Raw genomic sequence first — 23,324 nt, forward strand, 5'->3', positions numbered from 1 at the left:
TGAACATCTGACTCAAAACCGCGTAGATACTGCCTTTGTGACAAATTCCCCATGTGAGACTGTAACCCCCGCTCCTCCCCTATATGAAAACATACAGTCAGCTTTTACTCTCTCTCCAACTTTTGGGTAAATTTTCTTGTAAATTGTTTCCAACTTTTGTTTCACCCATTGAGTCTTAATTTCATTCTTTCATCTAGCATAAAGGGCAAATCTGATGTACTGTATCTACAGAATTAGCTCAAAATGGGGCTTTCTCTTGCTTTCCTTCAGACTATTAAGGCAATTGTATCCAATGACATTCCACTGCATTACAGGCCATTGCACATTTGGACAGTGTCCAGATGACACAGTGAACCCCATGCTGTCCAGAATGATCGCTAGCATGCCATCGGCAGACCTCTAAAGCCCGAAGGAGAATTGCAAGACATTGGGCGGCTCTGGGTGTGTAACACACATGGGATGACAGATGCATCAGCAGCCGTTTTTCTGCTCGTTCCGATATCATGCAGTTTCGCGCTGGTGCTGTCCACTGCTGTGTGTGTGGGGGGTAGATATAGAAAAATATAACAGCTTTGAAGGTTCTCACAATGCAAGTGAATAGTAACCAAAACTTTGAAGCTCCAAAAAGCACAAAGTCAACATAAAAGTACGGTTTTGGGTGAGAACAGACTAAAATGTAACTCCTTTTTCACTATAAATCTTGACATCGTCAGTCTCCTTGGCGAACATTATTTCAAGCTTGATTTCCTGATTGTGTCAGGAGACTGAAATGGCAAGATGTACAATGAAAAAGGAGTTATATTTTGGTCTGTTCTCACCCAAAACCTATTGGCTTGCTTCAGAAGGTATAGATTTAAACACTAGAGTCATATGGATTAATTTTATGCTGCATTTATGTGCTTTTTTGAGCTTCAAAATTTTGATCACCATTCACTTGCATTGCATGGACCTACAGAGCTGAGATATTCTTCTAAAAATCTTCATTTGCTGTAGAAATAAAGTCATACACATCTAGGATGGCATGAGGGTGAGTAAATTATGAGAGAATTTTCATTTTTGGGTGAATTATCCCTTTATTTATATATAATATCTTAAACAATTTTGCTCCTCAAGTAAATGTATCTTAAAAGTAAATGGTGCCAGTTCATAAATGCTAAAATACAAACCATTTTAAAAGTATAGTCATAAGATTTCAAAATTGTGTTAACAAGTTTTTAGTGTGATAGCATTGCTTACTAACTTTATCTGTTATGGGATTACATGTTTTGTTGTCATGGCAACTAAATAGTAAAATTGGATTTAAATTTACACAGATAAGGTTATTAATCAATTTTATCACACTAAAATCATGTTAGCATGCATAATGTTTATGTCTTGTGGCTATAAAAGTGAAAAAGTGTGTATTTAGATGGATTTATGGACTGTCCCCATTCTCTTCCATTGTAAGTGCCTTACAGTAAGTGCAAATTATTATTTAATGTTTTTAATAAACGAGCTATGAGTCAAAATTATTATGTGGAAATCAACATTATGCCACAAATGCTGTTAATTGAGCTTAACTTGTACTGAACCCGGAACATTCCTTCATGGCAGACTACATACTATTGGTATAATATATTAAGGTAGACTTTGAATGACAGGTTAAACTGTGTTCTGATTTTAAGGGCATTTTTTCATAAATGTTAAGTCAGGCAGGTTGTCTTATTTCAGTGGGGCAAGTTGTCATATGTGTTTTACTGTAGGCCTATGTTTTAATATTTATTCACAGGCCAAAACAATGGTTGTAATATACCTTGGTACGTTATTTTTTCCTTTTTGCTGTTTTATTATTTGTTTGTGTTTAATGATTGTTTTACAATTTACGTTCTGCTGAAAAGCACATAATAGGCAGTTTTTGGCAGGCTCCCATTGTGACAATTTACCCCATATAGTGTGAAAATATGCCCTGTTATATATGAGAATGTTTTTACACACAGGAAATGTCAATGTGTGTTCAGTGAACTGTATTTTTTTCCTGGGCAATAATGGTGGAAATACCCTTTTTGTCACAAGACTCTATAGCAGGGCTCTTCAACTGCTTTCTTGCAGGGGCAGATTATCCAGATGAAAACTTGGCTGGGGCCAAATTTGTCTCTGTATTTATCTTACATGTTTGGAGAACAAACATGACTTATACTCTTAACTAACAAATCATATATGATAAACTTTATTTTGAAGAAAAACATAATCATTTTTACATTTTAGAGTAAATGTATGAAAACAATGGCCATATAGAAATGTCATGTTTACTTAAAAATGCATTTTAAATTACATTTTCTTTTTTTATGGGGGGGAAGAGATCAAATGTATATTCTTCCATTTTCTTTATAAATTAGCATCCTTTTCACGAAAAAAATAAATAAATATATATATATATATATATATATATATATATATATATATATATATATATATATATATATATATATATATATATATATATTGTGAATTTTCAGAAAGCCAGATTTTTGTGTAGATCATAAGGAAAAGAAGATCAAACTGAGCTGATGCTGTTGTGATTAAGAGGCTGACTCAAAGCTGTATATAACCAAATATAATTAGGATATTTTTAGGTTCAGTTTAGCTTTATCTTTATTTTCCAAGCCCTACAGACCCTGAACTGATGAAACACGATCGTTTGATACTTCAAGAAAAGTGAATAAAGCAAACGTCTCAACACATTTTCTTTCAACGTTCAGTTTTCATAATCGATTGCTTTTGTTGCCTAATGTAGATATATGGTGACAACATTTGTAACAACTGATGTGATATTTTTTTTACATCTGTATATTTGAACACACTCCACACAACTAAGCAATTTTATATAAAAATTTGATTGAAAAGGACGCTATCAAATGTTCACCTAAACGTGTCACTGAGCGTTGTTAAACTCAACGCGAAAGCTGAGACTCGCGCTATTGAGCGTTGTTAAGCTCACCGCTGATTGCTGAGGCTCGAGCATCCTTTTAAAAAATCAGTCGGGTGGCCAGACAAAAATGATTGGCGGGCTGGATTTGACTCGCGGGCGGCCAGTTGACTAGCCGTGCTGTACAGAATGTGCCTATACGCACCCTAGTGGCGTTAATGGAGACATGAGCAGAGCAGGGACTGTGGAGGCAAATATGTGGCCGATTGTGTCCTCATTACAACTTCAGTGCTCTGGCATGAAAGCACAGCTAGGAATTCAAACATGTTCTCACTCCCTAGTGATGCTGCTATCATAGGCGGAAATTGCGGGGGGGTCGGGGGTCCTATCTGAGGGTTGTCCCCCCCTAAAATATCATTAAAATATGTGTATTGTAAATAATATTATGATATATTCTTTAAATAATTGTTTAAGAAATAAAATAATACAAATGCAAATGGGGCAACAACAAAAAACCCCTTGGTGTCCCCTTCAAAAATTGCTCTTGAGAATTGTTATGTTTATTGTCCCCCCCAACATTTTGATGAAATTTTCGCCCCTGCTTAGGATGACCAGAAAAGGGCACAAGACCATTCCCAAATGATAGATATGCGTTATTTATACTTTTTTTTTTTAATGCAACAGTATTTTAACCACTTTATGGTATCTAGAGGCGAGGAAATTGATGCATAGCTTTACAGAGAATTGATTCTCTCCAAAAGGGGTTGCTCACTAGCATCAGAAGTGAATCTTAACAATTGCACAGTAGCAAATGGTTTGTTGTTGGTTCACTTGGCAATTATATCAAACGGTCTTGATATCCTAGCAACAAAACTCATCATGGTGTAATGTTTTCTTTGATTTTTCATGCACATATCCTTATGCTTTTTACTTAATTACCTGCATTACTGAATATGGGGTCAGAATGTATTTATGACATCTACTGAAGTCTGAGCGTCCCCTTGTGGTCATATGAGGAACTGCACGTTGTTAGTTAAATTACATATCCACTCATTTTTTGACCAATTATTTAAATTCTAGCGGAGCATTTATCGAGCTATTAAATTTTGTACGTTATGGATGAAGACCTTTCAGAGTCTTGGATGGTAAAATGCTTAGGCCATGACTATCAGTTTTATTCTTGGTACAAATGGATGTAAGCCAAGCCAGACTCTGAGTGACTTTATAATATGGATGATGTCTTTAAAAATACATTTGATTAATAGCGAGTGACAGATTAAGAGGTACATGTATGTGTGTGTGTGTGTGTGTGTGTGTATGTGTGTGTTAGATGAGGTCAGAAATAAGAGATGAAAAGAAGGAAGTATGGAATGTGTTTGCCCAGAGAGAAGGAAGATGTGGGAAAATCTTTTTAAATAAATAAATTATAGAGAGAGACAGAGAGAGAGAGAGAGAGAGAGAGAGAGAGAGAGAGAGAGAGAGAGAGATTCATATGACAAATTAACACAATGTCCCCAATGTCCTTCAAGCCCCATTCATATTGAAGTCCTAGGAAAATAATCAGAATTTGAGCCATGGGTTCCCTCAGAAATTTCCAGTGTATTTTTTTAATAGCAGTTTTAAATTCATGAGTAAAATAAGGTCTGTGATCAAAATTACTTTGAAGAGACTTTTACATTTCTACAACATAATTTACACAATGTTGAAGCCACAGGTTTTTTTTTTATTGTGTCACTAACAAGTTAGTAACAAGGTGTTGTATATGCCTGGAAAAACTGACAACTGCTGTAGTCTTTATTTAGCAACTTGTTAGCAACACTATATGGTAAATGGTCTGCACTTCTATAGCACCTTTTTAACCTTAGCGGTATTCACTGCATCTCATTCACACACCATTGACGGCAGAGCTGCCATGCAAGGCACTTGCCTGCCATAGGGAGCAAATTGGGGTTCAATGCCCAAAGATGTGGAGTCACGTGGGCCGGGAATCAACCCACTAATCCTGTGATAATGGACAACCCGCTCTACCACCTGAGCCACAGCCGCCCACTATTGGGTGTAATCTAATTACGAAGTATGCATAAAACATTACATCAACATCTTGTAATCAGATTACAGTTACTGACTTTCAATTAATTCCTTTAAAGTAAATTGGTTACACATATTTCTAAAATAATATTATTTGTGTAAAATACAGTTAAAACATGAATTATATTTTTATATGTCTGTTTGCATTTCTGTAGAGCTGAAGCATTGTGAGGGAGAAACAGGTAGTGTCAAGTATATGGGTTATGTGCCACAATGAACATGGAGTAAATATAGACATTATTTTGAATTTGTTAAGCGGAAAAACAAAAGCGTTTCTGTGAAAAGTGTCTTTAGAAGGTAAATTTAAAGTAATCAGCACTTAAATATATTTTCGATATGGTAATCCGTGAAGTCCTCAATCTGATTGCAATTTCAGAGTTATTTATTTAATTTTAATAACTAGAAATTTGTAGTGGATTACTTTTTTGAGTAGCTTACACAACACTGGTTATCAATATACAATACAAGATTAAAAGCGTCTGATATAAATGCCTCCTTATACATGACACAGTAGAAAGTAAATTCTAATTTCACTCAATGGAGCACAACAGTGCCCTGCCCACTTATTCAGCGTCTGGGTTCTAGAAGTATTTTTCCCATTGTTTTATACCCATAGGCATTTAATAAAATCCTCCATAAAAGAGTTATAAGCCATGAACCAAACCAACCAGCACCGAAGTGAATCACAACATCACAAACTTTGTTTTGGGCAAAAAAGTATTTGAACATCGGACAAAAAGACAAAAGGTACAAGACTGTGTACTTACCGTCTTTCATGAGGGTACAAACTACAATTCCATGAATCATTGTGAATGATGTATTTGAATAAAAAACAATGGGAATATATAAAACTACTGATTGAAGTTTGTTGATTATAAGTATAGAAACAATATAGTCAACGTTTATTTGCGAAACGTTGTGATAAACACAAAAATATAAGTAGTCGAGAGTGCGGGGTGATTGTCTTGTTTACGTCAGTTAGAGCACGTCATAGGAGTGGGCGGTCCCTTCCGGTCTTATTTTGCGGGTTTCGTTGGCCACAGTTCTCTGACTGGTGAGGCTTTCTCTGCTGGACAATGGGTAATGTAGTTGTTTAACAGGAATTCTGCTATTATAGACAATTTTTAAACAATGCGGTTGAAATAACACAGAGGGAATGGCTTCAATCGAAGCATATACCATCGATTAACAACCTTAGAGCTCAAGGTAGGTCTTGTCTTTAAAGGTTTATAAGTTAGCATTGAAAATTAATTAGTCTATGGAAGAAATGAATGGGATTTTTACTTCCGTAACCAGACTGTTGCGCTCGTTTTTCTATGCGATGTGTTCTAGAACCTGATTGAGGATCATGTCTGTGACATCACTGTTGTAGTCCACATGCTCCAGATGAACTGTAGGACTAAGACAGCAGAAGGCGGCTCAGGTTTACTCGAAGTTTCCGCAGCATGGAGCTCTCATCTTTCTCTTCTCTCTTGTTCGGTTCAATGAGCTCTAATAGTTCACTCCTCAGTTGATCACACAAGGTAGAAAGGCTGGTTTTCTCCTCTCCTACCCTCTCCAACTATACATCACTTAAATGTAAAATCAATATTTTTAAGTAAAAACACAAAAAACAATTCAAGTAGTATGTAAACTACAACATTAATTGTGGGGAGACAGTGCAACATACATTACACACTATAAATGAGAAGCATAAAAGTATAATAATTCCTTTAATTGCCATTAAAATGCATACTACTGGAAACAAAAGTCTCCAAAGTCCAAATTTAAAAGAATGTTCCAGGTTAAATACGCAATTGGTTTGGTCGCAGTCACGTTTTGCTTGGTTGGCATGTGCAGCCCCACCAGATGTAGCGCTGTTGTGCAAAATTTGTGGTGGTGCAAATTATTCATTTAGCTAATCATTAGCCAACACAATCAATTTTATGGAATTTTGTTTTGAAACTGAAATGTGTAAATCTTAAAAATACAAAAATACACACGGGCCTAGGTAGCTCAGCGAGAAAAGATGCTGACTACCACACCTGGAGTTGCGCGGTCAACTCCAGGGCGTGCTGAGTGACTCCAGCCAGGTCTCCCAAGCAACCAAATTGACCCGGTTGCTAGGGAGGGTAGAGTCACTTGGGGTAACCTCCTCGTGGTCACTATAATGTGGTTCTCGCTCTCAGTGGGGCGTGTGGTGAGTTAACAGTAGTATATTAGAATTTATTAGCCGTATTTATTGTGATGATTATTATAATAATCTTTATATTTATAATTGTCTTTAGTTCTTAATTTGCACCTGTTGCCACATACTGATACTTGCGTGATGGCAAATGGGGCCGTTGGAGATGGTAAATGTTTGGATTTTGGGAGGGGGTTATATATAAGATTATTTAATAATTTTGTTGTTTTAATTGCTTTTTTCGTTTCATTTGAAGTACAATTTGAATTTAGAAATGTCTTTTTTTAAGTTTTTCATGTTTCAATAAATTCATTTAATTTTTAAAGCAAAATCAATAAAGCAAAAATATTCACCGACCTTGGGGGTTGACCATATAATCGGATATCGCGATATTTTAAATGCGATTATCATGAAAATATTTTTTACATATCACCCAGCCCAAAAGCGAAGTTACATTTTTCAGGAACAATTGTAAAATAAAGTAATTTTATGGAGACCCGCACAAACACGTGTACTCAATTCCATATTGCAATATGTTACCTATTAATGTTTGCATATGTGTTGTTTTTGAAAATAGTAAATTATTCGTTTGTGGTATGGCTCAAAATGTAAACATTGAGGACAAAAATGATTTATATATACAAAAATTGAAAAAAGGTTCCCGACCCCTGTGCTAGATGGACGTCTATGATTGTTGCACCACGTTTCTTTTGTTTTTTCAGTGTCTCGTGCCAGAGTGCTGCATATTTAAATGCTGTGTGAAGTTAAAAATATTTTTTTGAACTATAAAATAATTAAAAATAATTTAGTCCTATTCATTGTGCTGCATCTTGATTTTTACCGCAAGAACACATTTGGTATGGTCGGATTTGGGGCATGAGGGTTAGTAAATGACAGAATTTTCTCCTACCCTGCTGATGAGCTGGTTCCTTTCATCCTCTAGAGCGGCGCCGTGCACTAAGCAGCTCCAGTTCCTCATGGCACACATCTCTTTCCTCTACTGCTTTCTGCATCAGTTCCATCAGTTTATTCTACCACTGTTGTGCCTCTGCCGAGCTCCATCCCTCTTCCTCATTCGCTTCATCTTCATCATGCAGTACTTCTTTCCTCTCATTTTTCAGTGGAAATTCAATTATCTCTTCCACAGCCGAGCTGTATTCCGTTCCTGTCCCAGATGATACATCTCCTTCACATAGCTCTTCTGCAGCAGTGAGCCCCCGATGCGACTCAAATACCTCCATCATGCTGCTCTCGGCTTTGCTCGTGTGTGTTGGAGAGAGTCTTTCTCTCCTCTTTGATAGCAGGCCTGCAGTGTGCCCGAAAGGATAGCTCTTGTGATGGGGTTGGAAAGGGGACAGGAGAGGATGCCATCACCTCTTTCTGTGTTTCTACGGTAGAAAACTTTTGTTTTGCTCTATACTGCCTTTACTTGATTAATAAAGTGAACACTTTTAAAAGGTGCTGCTTTTCTTTCTCACTCCTGGTTCACGTGGCAGAACCATTTCTTTGGCAGCTCATTGATGGCATCTGGAAGCCTCCTCCACTTCAGGCAGCTGTCACACTGTCACAGACTTGATCCAGAACTTTCCTGCAGACAAAGGGGAAATGTTGAATATCAAAATATTAAATGGGTTTCTAGGTTTTTAATGGATTCAACTAGAAATGCCCAGCCTTTGTAATACTTAATACTTTGACTAAAAGATACACTGCAAAAACAAATCTGTATTTTAGTTTTTCTAGTAAAAATATAAACATCCTTGAAACAAGATAAGAATGTATCTTATGTTAAGTGCACCTTTCTTACACCAATGGCAATACTAATAATAAAAAATAAAATAAAAAATCTTTGGTTGGTCACAGTTCAAACCTTACACTTTACATTGCCTTGGTTCCCACTCTTTTCAAGGTATAATTTTCCAGGACATTTCCATTACATTTTATGTGCCCAACAAGTGTCATATTTAAGCAAAAATACATGCGTCCATTAACATCAAGCTTATATTTTGCCGTTTTGATGGAAGTTTCTTACCTCCAGATAAGCAGCTCGCTACATGTCCCAGTGTGATTATTAAACCCCATAAAGCTGTGATTTAATTAAATAAAGGCATAGTCTGCATGTGCTGCACACTTCAGTGTGCTCAGCTCTCTGTCTTCTCACACACACACACACACACACACAAGAGCGTGCACGATCATGATGATGTTTTTTCAGTGTATGTGCGACCGGCTTCACACAATCATTTGGAAACAATAATACAAACAATAATTCCATATTAAATAACAAAACGATACAAATATGTTTTTTACTCCTATTACGAGTCCAATCGTTACCATGTTTTTGTACAAGTAACAAAAACCTTGTTAGCAACACAGTCAAACAGTTCTATTACACAAATATTTTCCAGGACAAAGAATTATTTCCCAGGACATTTATGATATTTTTCCCAATTTTCCATGACTGGAAAACTTCATTGCAAAATTCCAGATTTTCCAGGACGCATGGGAACCCTGATTGCAGTGTTAATAATCAACGTGTACATTGAGTCAGCATGAATTAAAAATGGACCCTATTTACTTTCTTAATGTTCCTTGTCTTATTTTGTACATCTTTTGTGCTATTGCCAATGGAAAATTAAGCTCTACAAGTCCTAAATGTTTATGCCTCACAAACATTTTAGCAAATTCAACCAGTCTCATTATTTACGGTAGTTTGCAATTTTGTATAATTTCTGCAATTCCCAGCTGAGGTAATCAGATCACTTTTCTCCATGTTTGACAGTGGCAATACAGCACAGCCAGCATTCTGTCATCTTCACATAGGCATTCATCCTATATTAGATATTATCTTATACGAGATGCATGTCTCGTATTGTATAGCATAGACACTTGAGGGGGATCCTTTTTCGTTCAATATCAAAATCCTTGTCTAATCTTTGGTGTGACCACAGACAATGCACATATATCACAGCTAGCATTTAATCTTCACTCGCTCTTCAGGAGCTGCTCTGAGTGCGGTGTACAGTGTGGGTCAATGGCAGTCAGATTTCCTTTGGAGTGCTCAACTAATGCACTATCATGAAAAATTAGACAAAAACATAGCATTCATGTTTAAAATTTTTAAAATGTTATTAGAATTTAAAGTGCTCAACAATTGCGGTAATGTGAAATAATCATAGTTAGATAAAATGATCATTATCAGGTGATGTAATCATCGCAACAGGTCTAATTATTAATATATCTGTATTTTAGGGGGCCTGGGTAACTCAGCGAGTATTAACGCTGACTACCACCCCTGGAGTCGGAAGTTTGAATCCAGGGTGTGCTGAGGGACTCCAGCCAGGTCTCCTAAGCAACCAAATTGGTCCGGTTTGCTAGGGAGCGTGGAGTCACTTGAGATAACCTCCTTGGGGTTGCGATTAGTGGTTCTCACTCTCAATGGGGCGCAAGATGGCATGCAATAGATGGCATGGTCCCCACAGAGCCCAGAGAAATATGGTTTCCACCTCTTAAATGTAGTGTATTTATTCTTTTTTCTTTGCAAACTGCATGTGTTAGTGTTAGTGCATGCCTCATTCTTGTGAGGTCAAACCTTAAAAGAGCCAATCAGAGCTGCACTAATCCTAATGAGTATTCACTCTCTGGGGTCATGCTGAGGCCACCATTAATCCTTACTGATGTTTGCTCTGAGCAGAATGTCGTATTTATCAGTGTCGAAGACAAATTCGGTGTCCCCGAATTTGTCTTCGACACTGATATATATATATATATATATATATACACCCACCACTCTTTCTGAATATCCATTACAGTCTGTTGATCCATTCATTTATCTCATAGTCATCAAAATTGTATCTATTTACTCATCCATCCAATACCTCCATTGATCCATTCATTCATGTATCCAGTAAGAGAGGTGGAGCTTACATGTGCAGGTTTCAGATGATGATGCGCGTTACTGGTTCCAGCAGCGCTGATTGCATGCAGCTCTGCAAACAGCTCTTTCTCTGAGCTGAAGAGAGTGTGTGTGAGCAAGGCCCTCAGACTGGCTCCATCTTCCATTCTGGTGAGATGAAGATTCAGAGGACAAAAATGATTTATATATACAAGAACATTACGGCTATAGTGTGGGAAATCCAAACACATGTACACTAACAATCAAATGATTGAACACACCTTCTCATTCTTTATTATTGCTCTTTCCCACATTTTATAATAATAGTAAAGTCATAATCGAAGTATGGGAACTTTGTAGCAAAAAAATTAATAAATTTCATCTTTGGCAAGATGAAAGCTATGCACACTCTGAAATCGACGTCTTGTTTCTGAAGGTTATACCCTGAAATCAACCCCCATTGTTCTGAATTAAAGACAAGATCCATCTCCCCTGTGACAATGTTGCATTTATTCATATTTGATCATCTTTCCCTATAATGTGTTGAAGGATAGAGCATTGAAGGAGCAACCCTCGAGAAATGGTTTTTGGTCCTGTGGGATTCAGGAAGCAATTGCATTACAATGGTGAGCTTGATTCGGAAGTTGAATTTCTGCTCTGAAATTTATACTTTAAATTTTTACTAGAATGATATTGAGGTTTAGGCTTGGGGTTTGGGGGTAGAGTTAATAAAACTTGCATTCCTGTTGACTGTATCACATCATTTACAACTAACAAAACTTGCTTTTGGTGGTACTTTATGGACATTTCACCCAGTTCACACATGCACATACGTTCAACAACACTTCAAGCTTCGGCCACTGGGGGCAGTGATATGAACTGACTGATTTCAGAAGCAAAACTTTCGATCTAATGATGCCGAATTCTCAGTGTGATCGGTCTGTCCTTCCCACCAACTTTATGAGATATACACTTTTTTTTAAAAACAGTAAAAGAGTTTTCCATGTTTTCTGGGTGTGTGCTTATGGCCCTTTTTCCTTCAATGTCCGGTCCATCTCATCCATTTCAAATTATTTTTTTATTAAAAAAATGAATGAATATGTAGTCGCAATTTATTTCACACATTTAAGTAAATGGCTTTAGATGACAAGTTGTTAAGTTAATGAGAAACAAAAACTGAAATAAATTCAGTTAAATGTGTCCAAACATTTGGGTTGTACTGAATTTAATATAAATTAAAAAACAGTCCACCAGGCTCTTTGCTTATGATTTACATTTGTAAATTGATTCACTTGTTTTCCAAATCAGCAGTTCTGCTTCATGAGAATTTTGCATCATAATGTTTATCACAAGTAATATTTTAATGAAAGAAGAGTACTGGTTTTGTCCATGGTGTCTAAACGTGATGATGGGCACCACGACTCGCTGGGCTCCAATGGCCTCGAGGTACAACTTGGTGAGGGGACCCACACTCATGCCGTCTCTGGTCTTAGTGAAAACAATGGTATCTTGGCCCATTTAAACCCATCGCCATACACACCAACTGGAATGTGACCTCTTGCAGCTCTCTTCTCACTGAAACCAAAGCTTGAAAAAATCAGCACAATATGTAACCATGAATTATGTATCATATATCTGATCAAAAATTTACAAATACTTATTTTAATGACTAATTATCAAGTTTTTGTTGCACTAAAAAGTAAATGCACTCATTCACAACCCTATAGATATAGTGATTACAAGGGACCAATTATGTATCATTAATTATTCTGGCAGTACACCTCACCACTTTTATTTTGGTTTAATGGTATTGCTTTTTTTTGTGCTAATGATTCAAGACCACTGTGTATTCCTTAAGTTCTTGATTTTTGAGTTCAACTTACAGTGTGATTATGAATGCAGTTATAAAAACCAGGCTTACAAGTGCTGGTGTATGGGAAACTTTTTCTTTCATAAAATTTGAATTTTTAATTTATCTTTGGATTAATTTTCATAAAAGCTAATGTTGAGCTAATACTTCCTAGGGACAAACATTTGCATAGATGCATGAAGTTGTTTTAAGATCTTTAGGATGTCACGCTCTCCCTAGTATCCAGCATGATGATCACAAAGGCTTATGCAGCGCTATTTTTAAGTAATGATCTTGCTGCTTTGACCATAGAACGTTTTTTGTTTTTTAAATCTAGCAGACCATGTCTATCAATTTAGTACAGAATGTCTACATGAGGGACCACCCAATGTTTCTAGAATCAAGACTTCTCGGAATCTGCTCGTGTTTAATTATATGATGTATAAAGCCTTATGATATTTTTCTACAGTGCTTTTTGTGTACTTTTCTCTCTCATGACTTGCAAATATGAAACTTATGCATTGGTTGTACTTCTGTGGGGAGGAACTAGGATCTAAACGCAGCTTTTAATAAAACAAATATGAACAAGGTAATCCAGAATAAAAGGAAATAAAACACAGGGAACCAGGCACACAACATGACAACACATGTGAAGACTGACAAAGAAACCAGGGGAAACAAGGGATTAAAAACACAAGGGAAAACAAGGGTACGAGGAACACCTGGGGAAACAATCAGGGGAAAACCAATCATAAAAAGAAACTACAAAAGGACTACAAAACTAACAGGAAACACGAAAGGGAACTAAACAAGAATTTCAACATAAAAGTCAAGGCAAAATCAGGAGGAGCAGATTCCAGATGCTCCATAAAAAAAAGAAAAAAAAAATTTTGTCCATAGGGTGCAGGGGAAGGGGGAGCAGAGGAACCAGGCAAAGTCAGGGAGGCTTGAGACCAAGGTGGAGCCGGAGGGATGGAGAGTCAGTGTGACGCTGCAGGCTCAGATGACCAAGCTGGAGCCAGAGGTTCAAAGGGCTGAAGTGGAGCTGGGGGCTCGGAAGACCGAGGCAGAGCCGGTGGGAGTGAGGACCAAGGTGGAGCCGGAGACCAAAGAGGCCAGACCAGGTCAGGCAGACGGCCAGGTGACCAAGGAGACCAGAGCAAATCAGGCGGATGACAAGGAGACCAAGCAGACCAGACCAGATCAGGCGGATGGCTAGCAGAGCAGAGCAGATCAGGTGGACGGACTGGAGACCAAGGAGACCAGAGCAGATCAGGGGGACAGCAAGGAGACCAGAGCAGATCAGGGGTACAGCAAGGAGACCAGAGCAGATCAGGGGGACAGCAAGGAGACCAGAGCAGATCAGGGGGATGGCCAGGAGGCCATGTAGACCAGAGCAGTCAGGAAACCAAGGAGACCACCTCAGGGTAGGGACTGGTTCAAGAGGCCCAAACACTTCTCACCCCAAAAAGCACATAAAGGCAGCATAAAAGTAACCCATCCAACTTCAGTGATTAAATTCATGTCTTCAGAAGTGATATAATAGGTGTGGGTGAGAAATAGTTCAATGTTTAAGTCCTTTTTTACTATTAATCTCCACTTTCACATCCACATTCTTCTACAGTTGTTTTTTGGCAATTCGCTTTTTCGTGCATATCGCCACATACTGGTCTGGTCAAAGGTGGAGATTTATAATAAAAAAAGGACTTAAATATTGATCTGTATCTCACCCACACCTATCATATCTGTTCTGAAGGCATGGATTAAACCACTGGAGTCTTATGGATTACTTTAATGATGCCGTTATGTGCTTTTTGAAGCATAAAGTTCTGGCCAAAATTCAGTTGCATTGTGAGGCCTTACAGAGATGAAATATTCTTCTTAACATCTTTATTTGTGTTCTGCAGAAGAAATAAAGTCATACAGATCTGGGATGGCATGAGGGTGAGTACATTTAAATTTTTGGGTGAACTGTCCCTTTAAGATGTTTTTTTGTTCTTCCAAACTATGTGCACTTCTCACTATATGCTTATAATACATCTTTCATGAGCTCAAAAAAAACAATAAACTGGGTGAGATAGATCATGAAACTTTATTTTGGTAATTCATAGTTTTCTGTTCCAGTTTTGGGTCACAACCTTCTTCATTTTAATGCCGCTTAGTAAGATTAATTATTTATTGAGGATTAATTAAAGTATAAATTAATTTTATTTAAAATTATTTTATCTAATTTTGTACCGACACATTCACACACAAAAGCATTTTTGGTCTAATGACTGAATGCCACGTAAAATCTGTTAATTCCGATTTAAATATAAGAGTATGAATTTACATTATTTTATTTAGCCATTTAATTTGTCTGCTCACAAAAAAACTTTGACCAGATTTTTAAGCTTTTACATTTTTGGTTTTACTTAAAATAATATGATATTACACAATACACACACAGTAATTTTGTATATTTTTGGAGTACCTGAGGCCTTTTATCAAAGCTTCAGTCTGAAATTTCTAGAAGAAGAATGTCTGGATTTAGAGGTTACAATATCCAAATGACCCCTGCGAGTGTCTAAACTTGACTTAAGCTTTAAAACGCAAACATACACAACCTCTCTCTCTCTCTCTCTCTCTCTCATGCGCTCTCTCTTCCTTCTCACCAGGGCTGAACTTTCATCTCTGATACAAACTGCCCATGGGGCTCTTTAGACCCTGCAGGTAGCAATGCTAAGTAAACTGGAGTGACAGCGCCCTCATCAGGTGACTTGGTTGCATTTGGTCCAGCCATGTCAGTCCTGACCCAACCTGGACAGCAGGCATTACACAGGATCTCATCTCCAGATCTCTCTTTCATCAGGTTTCGGGCCAGGATTCTAGTTAAGGTGGTGAGGCCGGTTTTGGAGACTCCATATGCGGTGGTGGGCCAGCCTCTTTCTGAGTGGAGCCCTTCCTGGGCATCACGGACAAACTGCTCCATCAGCTCCACCAACTCCTCCTCGGTGATGTCATTGCTACGGAAACGGGCCTGGAGTTCTGGACTGCAGCGCCCCAAAGCCATAGAGCCCATCATGCTTGAGACATTCACTACCCTGCCTAAAAACAAAATGAAAGTGATACAGAAATTTGAAAGTGTCTAATTTTAAAAGAATAGTTCACCCAAAATAAAAATTCAACATTATTTACTCTCACCGTCATGTTGTTCCATACTAGTAGGTAAACTTTTGATGAATATCTTGGCCACACTTTTTTATATAATGAATGTGATAGTTTATGTTTTAAATGGTTAGAAAATGCCCCCATAAAGGTAAAAAATAACCCTGCAAATCAAATCCAGAGGGTAAATATTGACCCTAAATGTAAAAGGTCATTTCTGACATTGCTATATACTACCTATATGTACATTATATAATACTAAGTATAATAATCATACTATATAATAAAATATTACTATATAACAATATACTATAACACACTATATATAATAAGAATACTTTTAAGTATATATTCTGTTTCTAATAAAGCTCATTCTGATAATGCTGATTCTGAGAAGCAAAGATTGGCGAAGAGAATATAAAGAGTAAAACGCAGGTTCTGCAACAAATAAGATAAAAAGCCCATTAGATGTCACCTACCTCCTGGTTTGATAATGGGCAAGAACACATTGCAAATATCTTTAGTGGCAAAAAAATTGGTCTTCAGTGTCACATCTGCTTGGATCCCAAAGGGGGTCGTGTCTGCCACTGCCATGAAGAAATAAACACACGTTTAATCACACAGAGATGGTATCAGAATCAGAATCAGAAGCTTTATTGACAAGTAAGTTTTTTACGCATACAAGGAATTTGTTTTGGTGTTGTAGGTGCGTATCCCACAGTCTCTAAATATATAAAACAAGAATTAAAATATAAGCAATATAAATATAAATATTAATTAGTTCTTATATCATATAGGCATTTTTATTAAAAGCATTTTATTTTAATAAAAACAAATGCTTTCGGTTACTTTTGAAGGCGATCCCAGCATTGTTGATGAGCACGTCCACTCCCCCGTACTTCTCTTTGAAGAAGTCCCGTGCCGCGCGGACGCTGTTTGGGTCATTGATATCCAGCTGATGGAAGAGAGGTGACAGCCCCTCCTCCTTTTTCAGACTGTCCACCGCCGCGGTTCCTCGACCGATGTCACGGGCTGTCAGGTACACGTCCCCGGCATAATCTTTACACAGCGCCCTTACGATTGCAAACCCGATGCCTTTGTTTGCACCAGTCACCAGAGCTACTTTGGTGGTGCTCATTGCTTACAATGTGTCTGCAATGAAGGAGAAACTGAGAGTAAGACCATGTCCTATGCCTATATGATATAATAACGTATTAATAAAATCAACCATAAAACACTATAAATCAGAAATAGTCTTATAAACGGTTATGGTTTAAAGGAAACATACCTGCTCTACTCCGCAGCGAACAAATCAGAATTGTTTTACGTGTTTGAAACGAAATTGTGCGTTGCAAACTTATGCGCATGCGCCGAGGAACCCACGCTTTCGTAAGTACATGAACAACGCGATACTTCTAACATGCGGAATGACTGACGATTGCCTAAAAGTAGCGACGGGTTTGCTACGTTTTTTAATTTATTTTATTTATTAACACAACATAATATACAACAGTATACAAATATAATACAGAAAATACCAGTGTACAAAATGTTAATTCCTTAATCAAAAAGATAACCACGAAAAATACTAAAAGTCTTTTTTGCAGACAATATTCTCCAAACAGGTGCTGTAGTTCTTGATCTCCTGGAGAAAATGAATGAAATTTGGCTTGGACCCTGACCATTTCTTTTTATGTATGTGGAACTTCCCCAAAATAATAAAAAGGGTTTGCTACGTTGACTATGATTGGTTCGAACGAAATGACGTCAGCAAGAAGGAAACACGTGATCTTAGAGACGCCGTTGACCATGTGGGTGTTTGTTTTGCCTTAGCCTTTCACTAGCTTCATTTGACAAAAAAGCTTTAGGTCAACAAGTTAAAATGGATAAAACCAGAAGTCGTGCTGGGAGAAGAGCGAGGAAAAAGCGACGGAAAAAACAGGAGCATGTCTCCAAAGGTACTCCATACACTACAGATTGGTAAGATAATGTGTGATGATATATGATAAACGTTTTGTTTGTGTGTTGCATTGTAGTTACTCTGACACATGAAGCTCAGTTTGTTTATTTGAGAAGATGGTTGAAAGAAAGAGGTTTTACCTCACAGTCTCTCATCCCTGTCAACTTCCATGGTAAGCAACCATTTTTATAGTTATAACATTGTATTTACAGACTTTAAGCACATATTGTGTACATCCAATTTGTTTCTGCTCAGATACAGGAAGGGGACTCATGGCAACTCACCATATAAAGGTAAAAGGAATCTTAAAGGGATAGTTAACCCCAAAATTAAAATTATCGTATCATTTCATATCATCCTAGATGTGTATGACTTTCTTTCTTCTGCAGAACACAAATGAAGATTTTTAGAAGAATATCTCCGCTCTTTAAGTCCATACAATGCAAGTGAATGGTGACCAAAACTTTGCAACACCAGAAAGCACATAAAGGAAGCATGAAAGTAATCTACATGACTCCAGTGGTTTAATCCATGTCTTCTGAAGATATCTAATCGGTTTTGGGTGTGAACACACCAAAATATAACTTTTTCACTGTACAACTTGTCATTTCAGTCTCCAGGCATGATCATGATTTCAAGCTTGATTACACTGCCTAGAGCTTGATGCATGTGCAGATAAAAATGTTAAATAAAATAAAAATAAAAAAATAATCTAAATTTGTGTTCTGCAGAACAAAGAAAGTTATACACATCTAGAATGGCACGAGAGTGAGTAAATGATGACATGATTAGAAATTTGGGGTGAATTATTCCTTTAATCATTAACCCTAGCTTTTGTTTTATCACCTTTGAAGGCGAATGGTAAGGTGATTTCCTTACCTGAGAATTGCTTATTGACCACCAGCACTGTTCTTAGGAGTTACATGGGAGACTACATAAAGAGGTATTGGACAGAATCTGATCATACATTTGCAGTCACTTCTTACTATTACGAGCATGATTTCATTTTAGAAACATTTTATCAGAGAACCTCTGTCAGAGTTAAGGGACAAGAGTGGTTAGTTAAATGGTTAGTTCACCCAAAAATGAAAATTCTCTCATAATTTACTCGGCCTCATGCCATTCCAGATGTGTATGACTTTCTTCTGCAGAACAGGAACATGTGACTCCAGTGGTTTTATCAATATCTTCTGAAGTGATCCAATCAGATTTGAGTGAGAACAGACCATAATGTAGCTCTTTTTTTTTTTAACTATAAATCTTGACAGCAGTCTCCCCTGCAATCATTATTTCAGGTTCGATTACACTTTCTGTAGCACCATCTAGTGTTCTGCGCATGCATCAGGCACTCGTGATGATAATGTGTACGTTTATAACATTATGCTTTGTGTTACATTACTCTGGGATTAGTTTTAAAAAATGAATTTCTACAGCTCCGAGGGGGTTTTAAATTATAGCTGAGAGAGTGACAGTAAGTTTCTTAATTCACCGCTCTCTATTTTTCTAATTCTTCTGGAAAGTCATTCAAATGTAATAGTGGATTATTTATTTTGCTCTTTGAGCAAATGGGTAAGTGAAAATAATATTTGCTGTGGTCTCCCGTTCACTGCTGTCGAAGTTTAACCTGCAAACATTTAGTTCCGCATTTCAAAGGTCTATTGGCTTTTCTGTGTCAAAATAAAAGCCCCTGGTGAAGATGAAGTAAACGGGACACAAATTATACTTATTATATAATTATTATACTGTTGTATAATGCAAATCTAGTAATCAGAATAATAATGATAATTCAGCATTATATTATAATAATCAACCTGACGTGTCCCACAGTAATAATTTAGTATTTTGCAATGTTCAACTGGGGTTTCAAAAATAAGTCCGTGAAGTAGCCTTGCACAGTAAAATCATAAGGTAAATCATGCTTTTTATTAAGCTACAATGTATCATTGTGTATGAAATAAATATAAAGTGCATATCAATGAATATGATTGAATGTCATTCTCCCTATGTGTTTATTTAATAAAAATTGAATTATTAGATTTTTATTTAATATCTTTAAAATATTTAATCTACTTGGCTATAATGGCTGTTTGGATGAGATGATGGTTCCTCTGATTTAAAACTGATAATAAAAAAAACTTTTGTGCCATTTTAGAGCAAATACATAATTATCGAGATATGTATCAAATATCGACAGTAGGCTGAAAAATATCGAGATATAATTTAAGACATATCGCCCAGCCCTAGTTTGTGTTTTACATAAGAAAGAAAGTCACACATCTGGGATGGCCTGTGGGTGAGTAAATGACTGAGAACTTACATTTTTGGGTGAACTATCTCTTTAATTCATGATTGCAATAAAGTAACTTTGCTTTACCTCTCTCTACCTTCAGATGGCATCCTCCAATATCTCCCCTCCTGGCTCTTTGTTGTTTCCTCATTGCCGAGAGACATCGTGGAGATGCATCCGATTGGAGTCCCTATATTAACATCCTCCCTAAGTCCTACACATGCCCTGTGTACTTCCCACGTGACATCACTGACCTCTTGCCTTCAAGTCTCCAGAAAACTGCCTTGGAGCAGAAAGAGCGGTTTCAGGAACTCTACTCTTCTTCTATTATGTTCTTCCACTCTCTCCAGCCACTCTTCAGCCAGCCTGTGGAGAAGCTGTTTACCATCCATGCACTGCGGTGGGCTTGGTGTAGCATTAACACTCGTACAGTGTACATGGAGCATGCACACAGCAACTATCTTTCCAGGGAGAAGGACATCTATGCACTTGCACCATACCTTGACCTGCTTAATCACTGTCCTAAAGTCCAAGTAAGAGCTCCTAGATTTTGAGATACAGAGCCTGCTTTAAAAAGGATAATTCACCCGATAATGCTTTCAAATACACTTTCCTTCATTTACAGGTTGAAGCTGGCTTCAACAAACAAACTCGCTGCTATGAGATTAGAACTGTCCAAGGCTGTAAGAAGTTCCAGCAGACATTCATCAGCTATGGTCCTCATGACAACCATAGACTGCTTTTGGAATATGGCTTTGTTGCTCCTGAAAATCCCAACAGTGTAGTCTATGTTGAATTGGGTAAGGAACATGCATACTGAACAATGTTCTTAGTGTTTAGTTACACAATACCTACACAATATTAGGCAGGTGTTTTTAATATTGTGGCTGATCGGTGTATACAGTGCTAGTTCCATGTAATCTCTCAGTTAACCCTTAAATGCATGGGCGTTTTGCCAACCATTATGAAATACCTTGGTTCTTTATCGACCCGGCACTTATATCTATCACAGTTGGATCAACAAAATGCACAGATAGTGTAACATTTATAGTATTTTTAAGACAATTAGAAAATAACAGAATAGAAAATATTCTGTTATACTTTGTGTTATATTTTTCATATATCAAAGAGTTGATTTAACAAATGATAGAACAGGATTCATTACTTCCACTCAAAACATTTTGAAAATCAACTGGCTGTCCTACACTTAACACATAAACAATACATAAGCTACACATGTGTATTTTTCAGGTTGGAAAAACTGTGTATAAATTGAGAATTCAGAAGTACTCCCAAATGTCAATAGTCATACCATAATGCTCATGTGTTAACACTTGCTATAGTTTACTTCTGTGTTGCTTCATCAAATAGCTATGTCAATTGTAAATCAAGTCAAACAGCGTCACCTTGTGCTATAAATAACTTTATAATATCTATGTGTACATGCTTGTGGAATACTGATAATACACCAGTGTTGCACAGAACATCAACATGATATAGTAGTAATTTGAATGAATATGGCACTCATTTGTGTTGTAATAAACAAAGAAATTAAAATAGATTTGAAATAATCATAAAAATGTGATTTATAAAAATGGAAATAAATATTTTGCAACACTATTACATATCTCGGGACACTAGTAAAGACCCTATACACTTTTGGTATTTACATTTTTTTTTATTTATTTTTTTGATGATGATTCATAAGAGAAATTTTGAGGAATACTAAAGAAGCGGGGGCTTAACTCCAAAAAATGGATGAGGTACAGAGATTGAGTGAGGTCCCAGGTCATTAAAGACCTGAGGTATGCATTCAAGGGTTAACATGAGGTCTAAAAATTCCATATATAATTACATTTGTATAAATAATTATAAAAAAAATAAATATATATATATATATATATATATATATATATATATATATATATATATATATATATATATATAATATAATAATTGTATTTACAGTATATAATAAAGTTTTCAACAAACATAGCATGTTACTCTACAGGATACTGTTGGAAATGTCATGTCATCTACCAATTTGTTGTTATTTCAGGAACTCTAAAATTGTGTCTAGATGAAAAAGACAAACAACTAGCACAAAAACTATTCCATCTAAAGGAAAACAATTTTTTAAGGTGAGTTATTAACATTGTTTTGAGACCACGTCCACACTGATACAATTTAGTTTGAAAAAACATTCATTTTTGCCTCACTAGTTCACACTGAAATGGCATTTTCCTACCTTGAAAACGCTCTCAATAAAAGCATATTTTGGAACGGGAAACTGAAAAGAATTGGTGTGGATGTGTTTTACATTAATGTCAACCCGCCTGGAATAATGAAATGGTATAAATAAACATTATGATTTCTCCCTTCAACAGAAACCTGACCTTTGGGTTGGATGGCCCTTCCTGGCGACTGATGACTGCACTCAGACTACTCTCCCTGAAACCTGAGCAATAGTGAGAAGTTCATATTCAATATACACATTCATTTTTGTGTAGTGAATCTGGATAATGCAAAATACATTCCAAATCAGCTATTTTTGTAATGCAATTGCTTGCATAGCTTTTATTTGATTTTTGGACTATGTGATCAAGCAAAGTCATGCAGTTATATCTAAACACTTTCACAATTGCAACTGATCGTCAACACTGTTCTCTGCAGCTGTAGCTGGAAGAGTGTCCTCTTGGGGGCAGCGGTGAGCCAGGACAGGGAGGAATGGTGCATTAACTCTGCCTTAAAGCTTTGCAATGACCTCACCGATGACAATGTCAAAGCACTAGTGAGGGTGAGTCTAATTAAAATCTATTCATTCTTAACACCGTCTGTGTGTAATTAAAGACATGGAACCAATTATAGCCCAAGTCTTTTCATTTGTACAGCTATCTCGGCTTAAACAGGGTTCAGACCTGTCTCGCTTAGAACAGCTAAGTGTGGTGGAGAGCCTGAGACGAGAGGAGAAAAGGATTCTGGAACACACAAGAGAAGTTCTACAAAACCTCCAGAGACAATAGTCACCGTGG

The 23,324-nt window shown here is 36.9% G+C and overlaps 3 protein-coding genes across 5 annotated transcripts in view; 1 reads left to right on the top strand and 2 right to left on the bottom strand.

Moving 5' to 3' along the window:
• The window catches only part of LOC127651196 (B-cell CLL/lymphoma 9 protein-like), a 154,571-nt gene extending 143,069 nt beyond the window's left edge, over positions 1-11,502 (bottom strand). Inside the window, exons 1-2 of the mRNA XM_052136915.1 lie at positions 11,082-11,502; positions 8,068-8,745 (exon numbers count right to left, since the gene is read on the bottom strand). The gene's annotated coding sequence lies outside the window, so the exon portion shown is untranslated. The remainder of the gene's footprint in view (positions 1-8,067; positions 8,746-11,081) is intronic.
• Positions 11,503-14,743: 3,241 nt separating this feature from the next.
• Positions 14,744-17,518, bottom strand: LOC127651200 (carbonyl reductase [NADPH] 1-like). Its single transcript, XM_052136925.1, has 4 exons — positions 17,334-17,518; positions 16,895-17,197; positions 16,525-16,632; positions 14,744-15,985 (listed from the first exon to the last, which is right to left on the bottom strand). Exons 2-4 carry the CDS (start codon positions 17,181-17,183, stop codon positions 15,549-15,551), a joined length of 834 nt encoding a protein of 277 aa, XP_051992885.1. The 5' UTR covers positions 17,184-17,197; positions 17,334-17,518; the 3' UTR covers positions 14,744-15,548.
• Positions 17,519-17,855: 337 nt separating this feature from the next.
• setd4 (SET domain containing 4) lies at positions 17,856-23,321 on the top strand. 3 transcript variants are annotated; one of them, XM_052136919.1, is made up of 10 exons: positions 17,856-18,003; positions 18,082-18,177; positions 18,261-18,298; positions 18,860-18,948; positions 20,396-20,825; positions 20,918-21,092; positions 22,352-22,433; positions 22,680-22,760; positions 22,966-23,089; positions 23,167-23,321. In XM_052136919.1, the coding sequence occupies exons 1-10, from the start codon at positions 17,928-17,930 to the stop codon at positions 23,221-23,223; spliced, it is 1,248 nt and encodes a 415-aa protein (XP_051992879.1). In that variant the 5' UTR covers positions 17,856-17,927; the 3' UTR covers positions 23,224-23,321. The 3 variants fall into 3 exon arrangements, with proteins under 3 accessions (XP_051992879.1, XP_051992877.1, XP_051992878.1); XM_052136917.1 differs by having other exon boundaries at positions 23,184-23,321; XM_052136918.1 differs by having other exon boundaries at positions 18,267-18,298; positions 23,184-23,321.
• Positions 23,322-23,324: the final 3 nt, after the last annotated feature.

This window comes from Xyrauchen texanus, chromosome 11, assembly GCF_025860055.1.
Source record: "Xyrauchen texanus isolate HMW12.3.18 chromosome 11, RBS_HiC_50CHRs, whole genome shotgun sequence".
Taxonomy (NCBI): Eukaryota; Metazoa; Chordata; class Actinopteri; order Cypriniformes; family Catostomidae; genus Xyrauchen; species Xyrauchen texanus.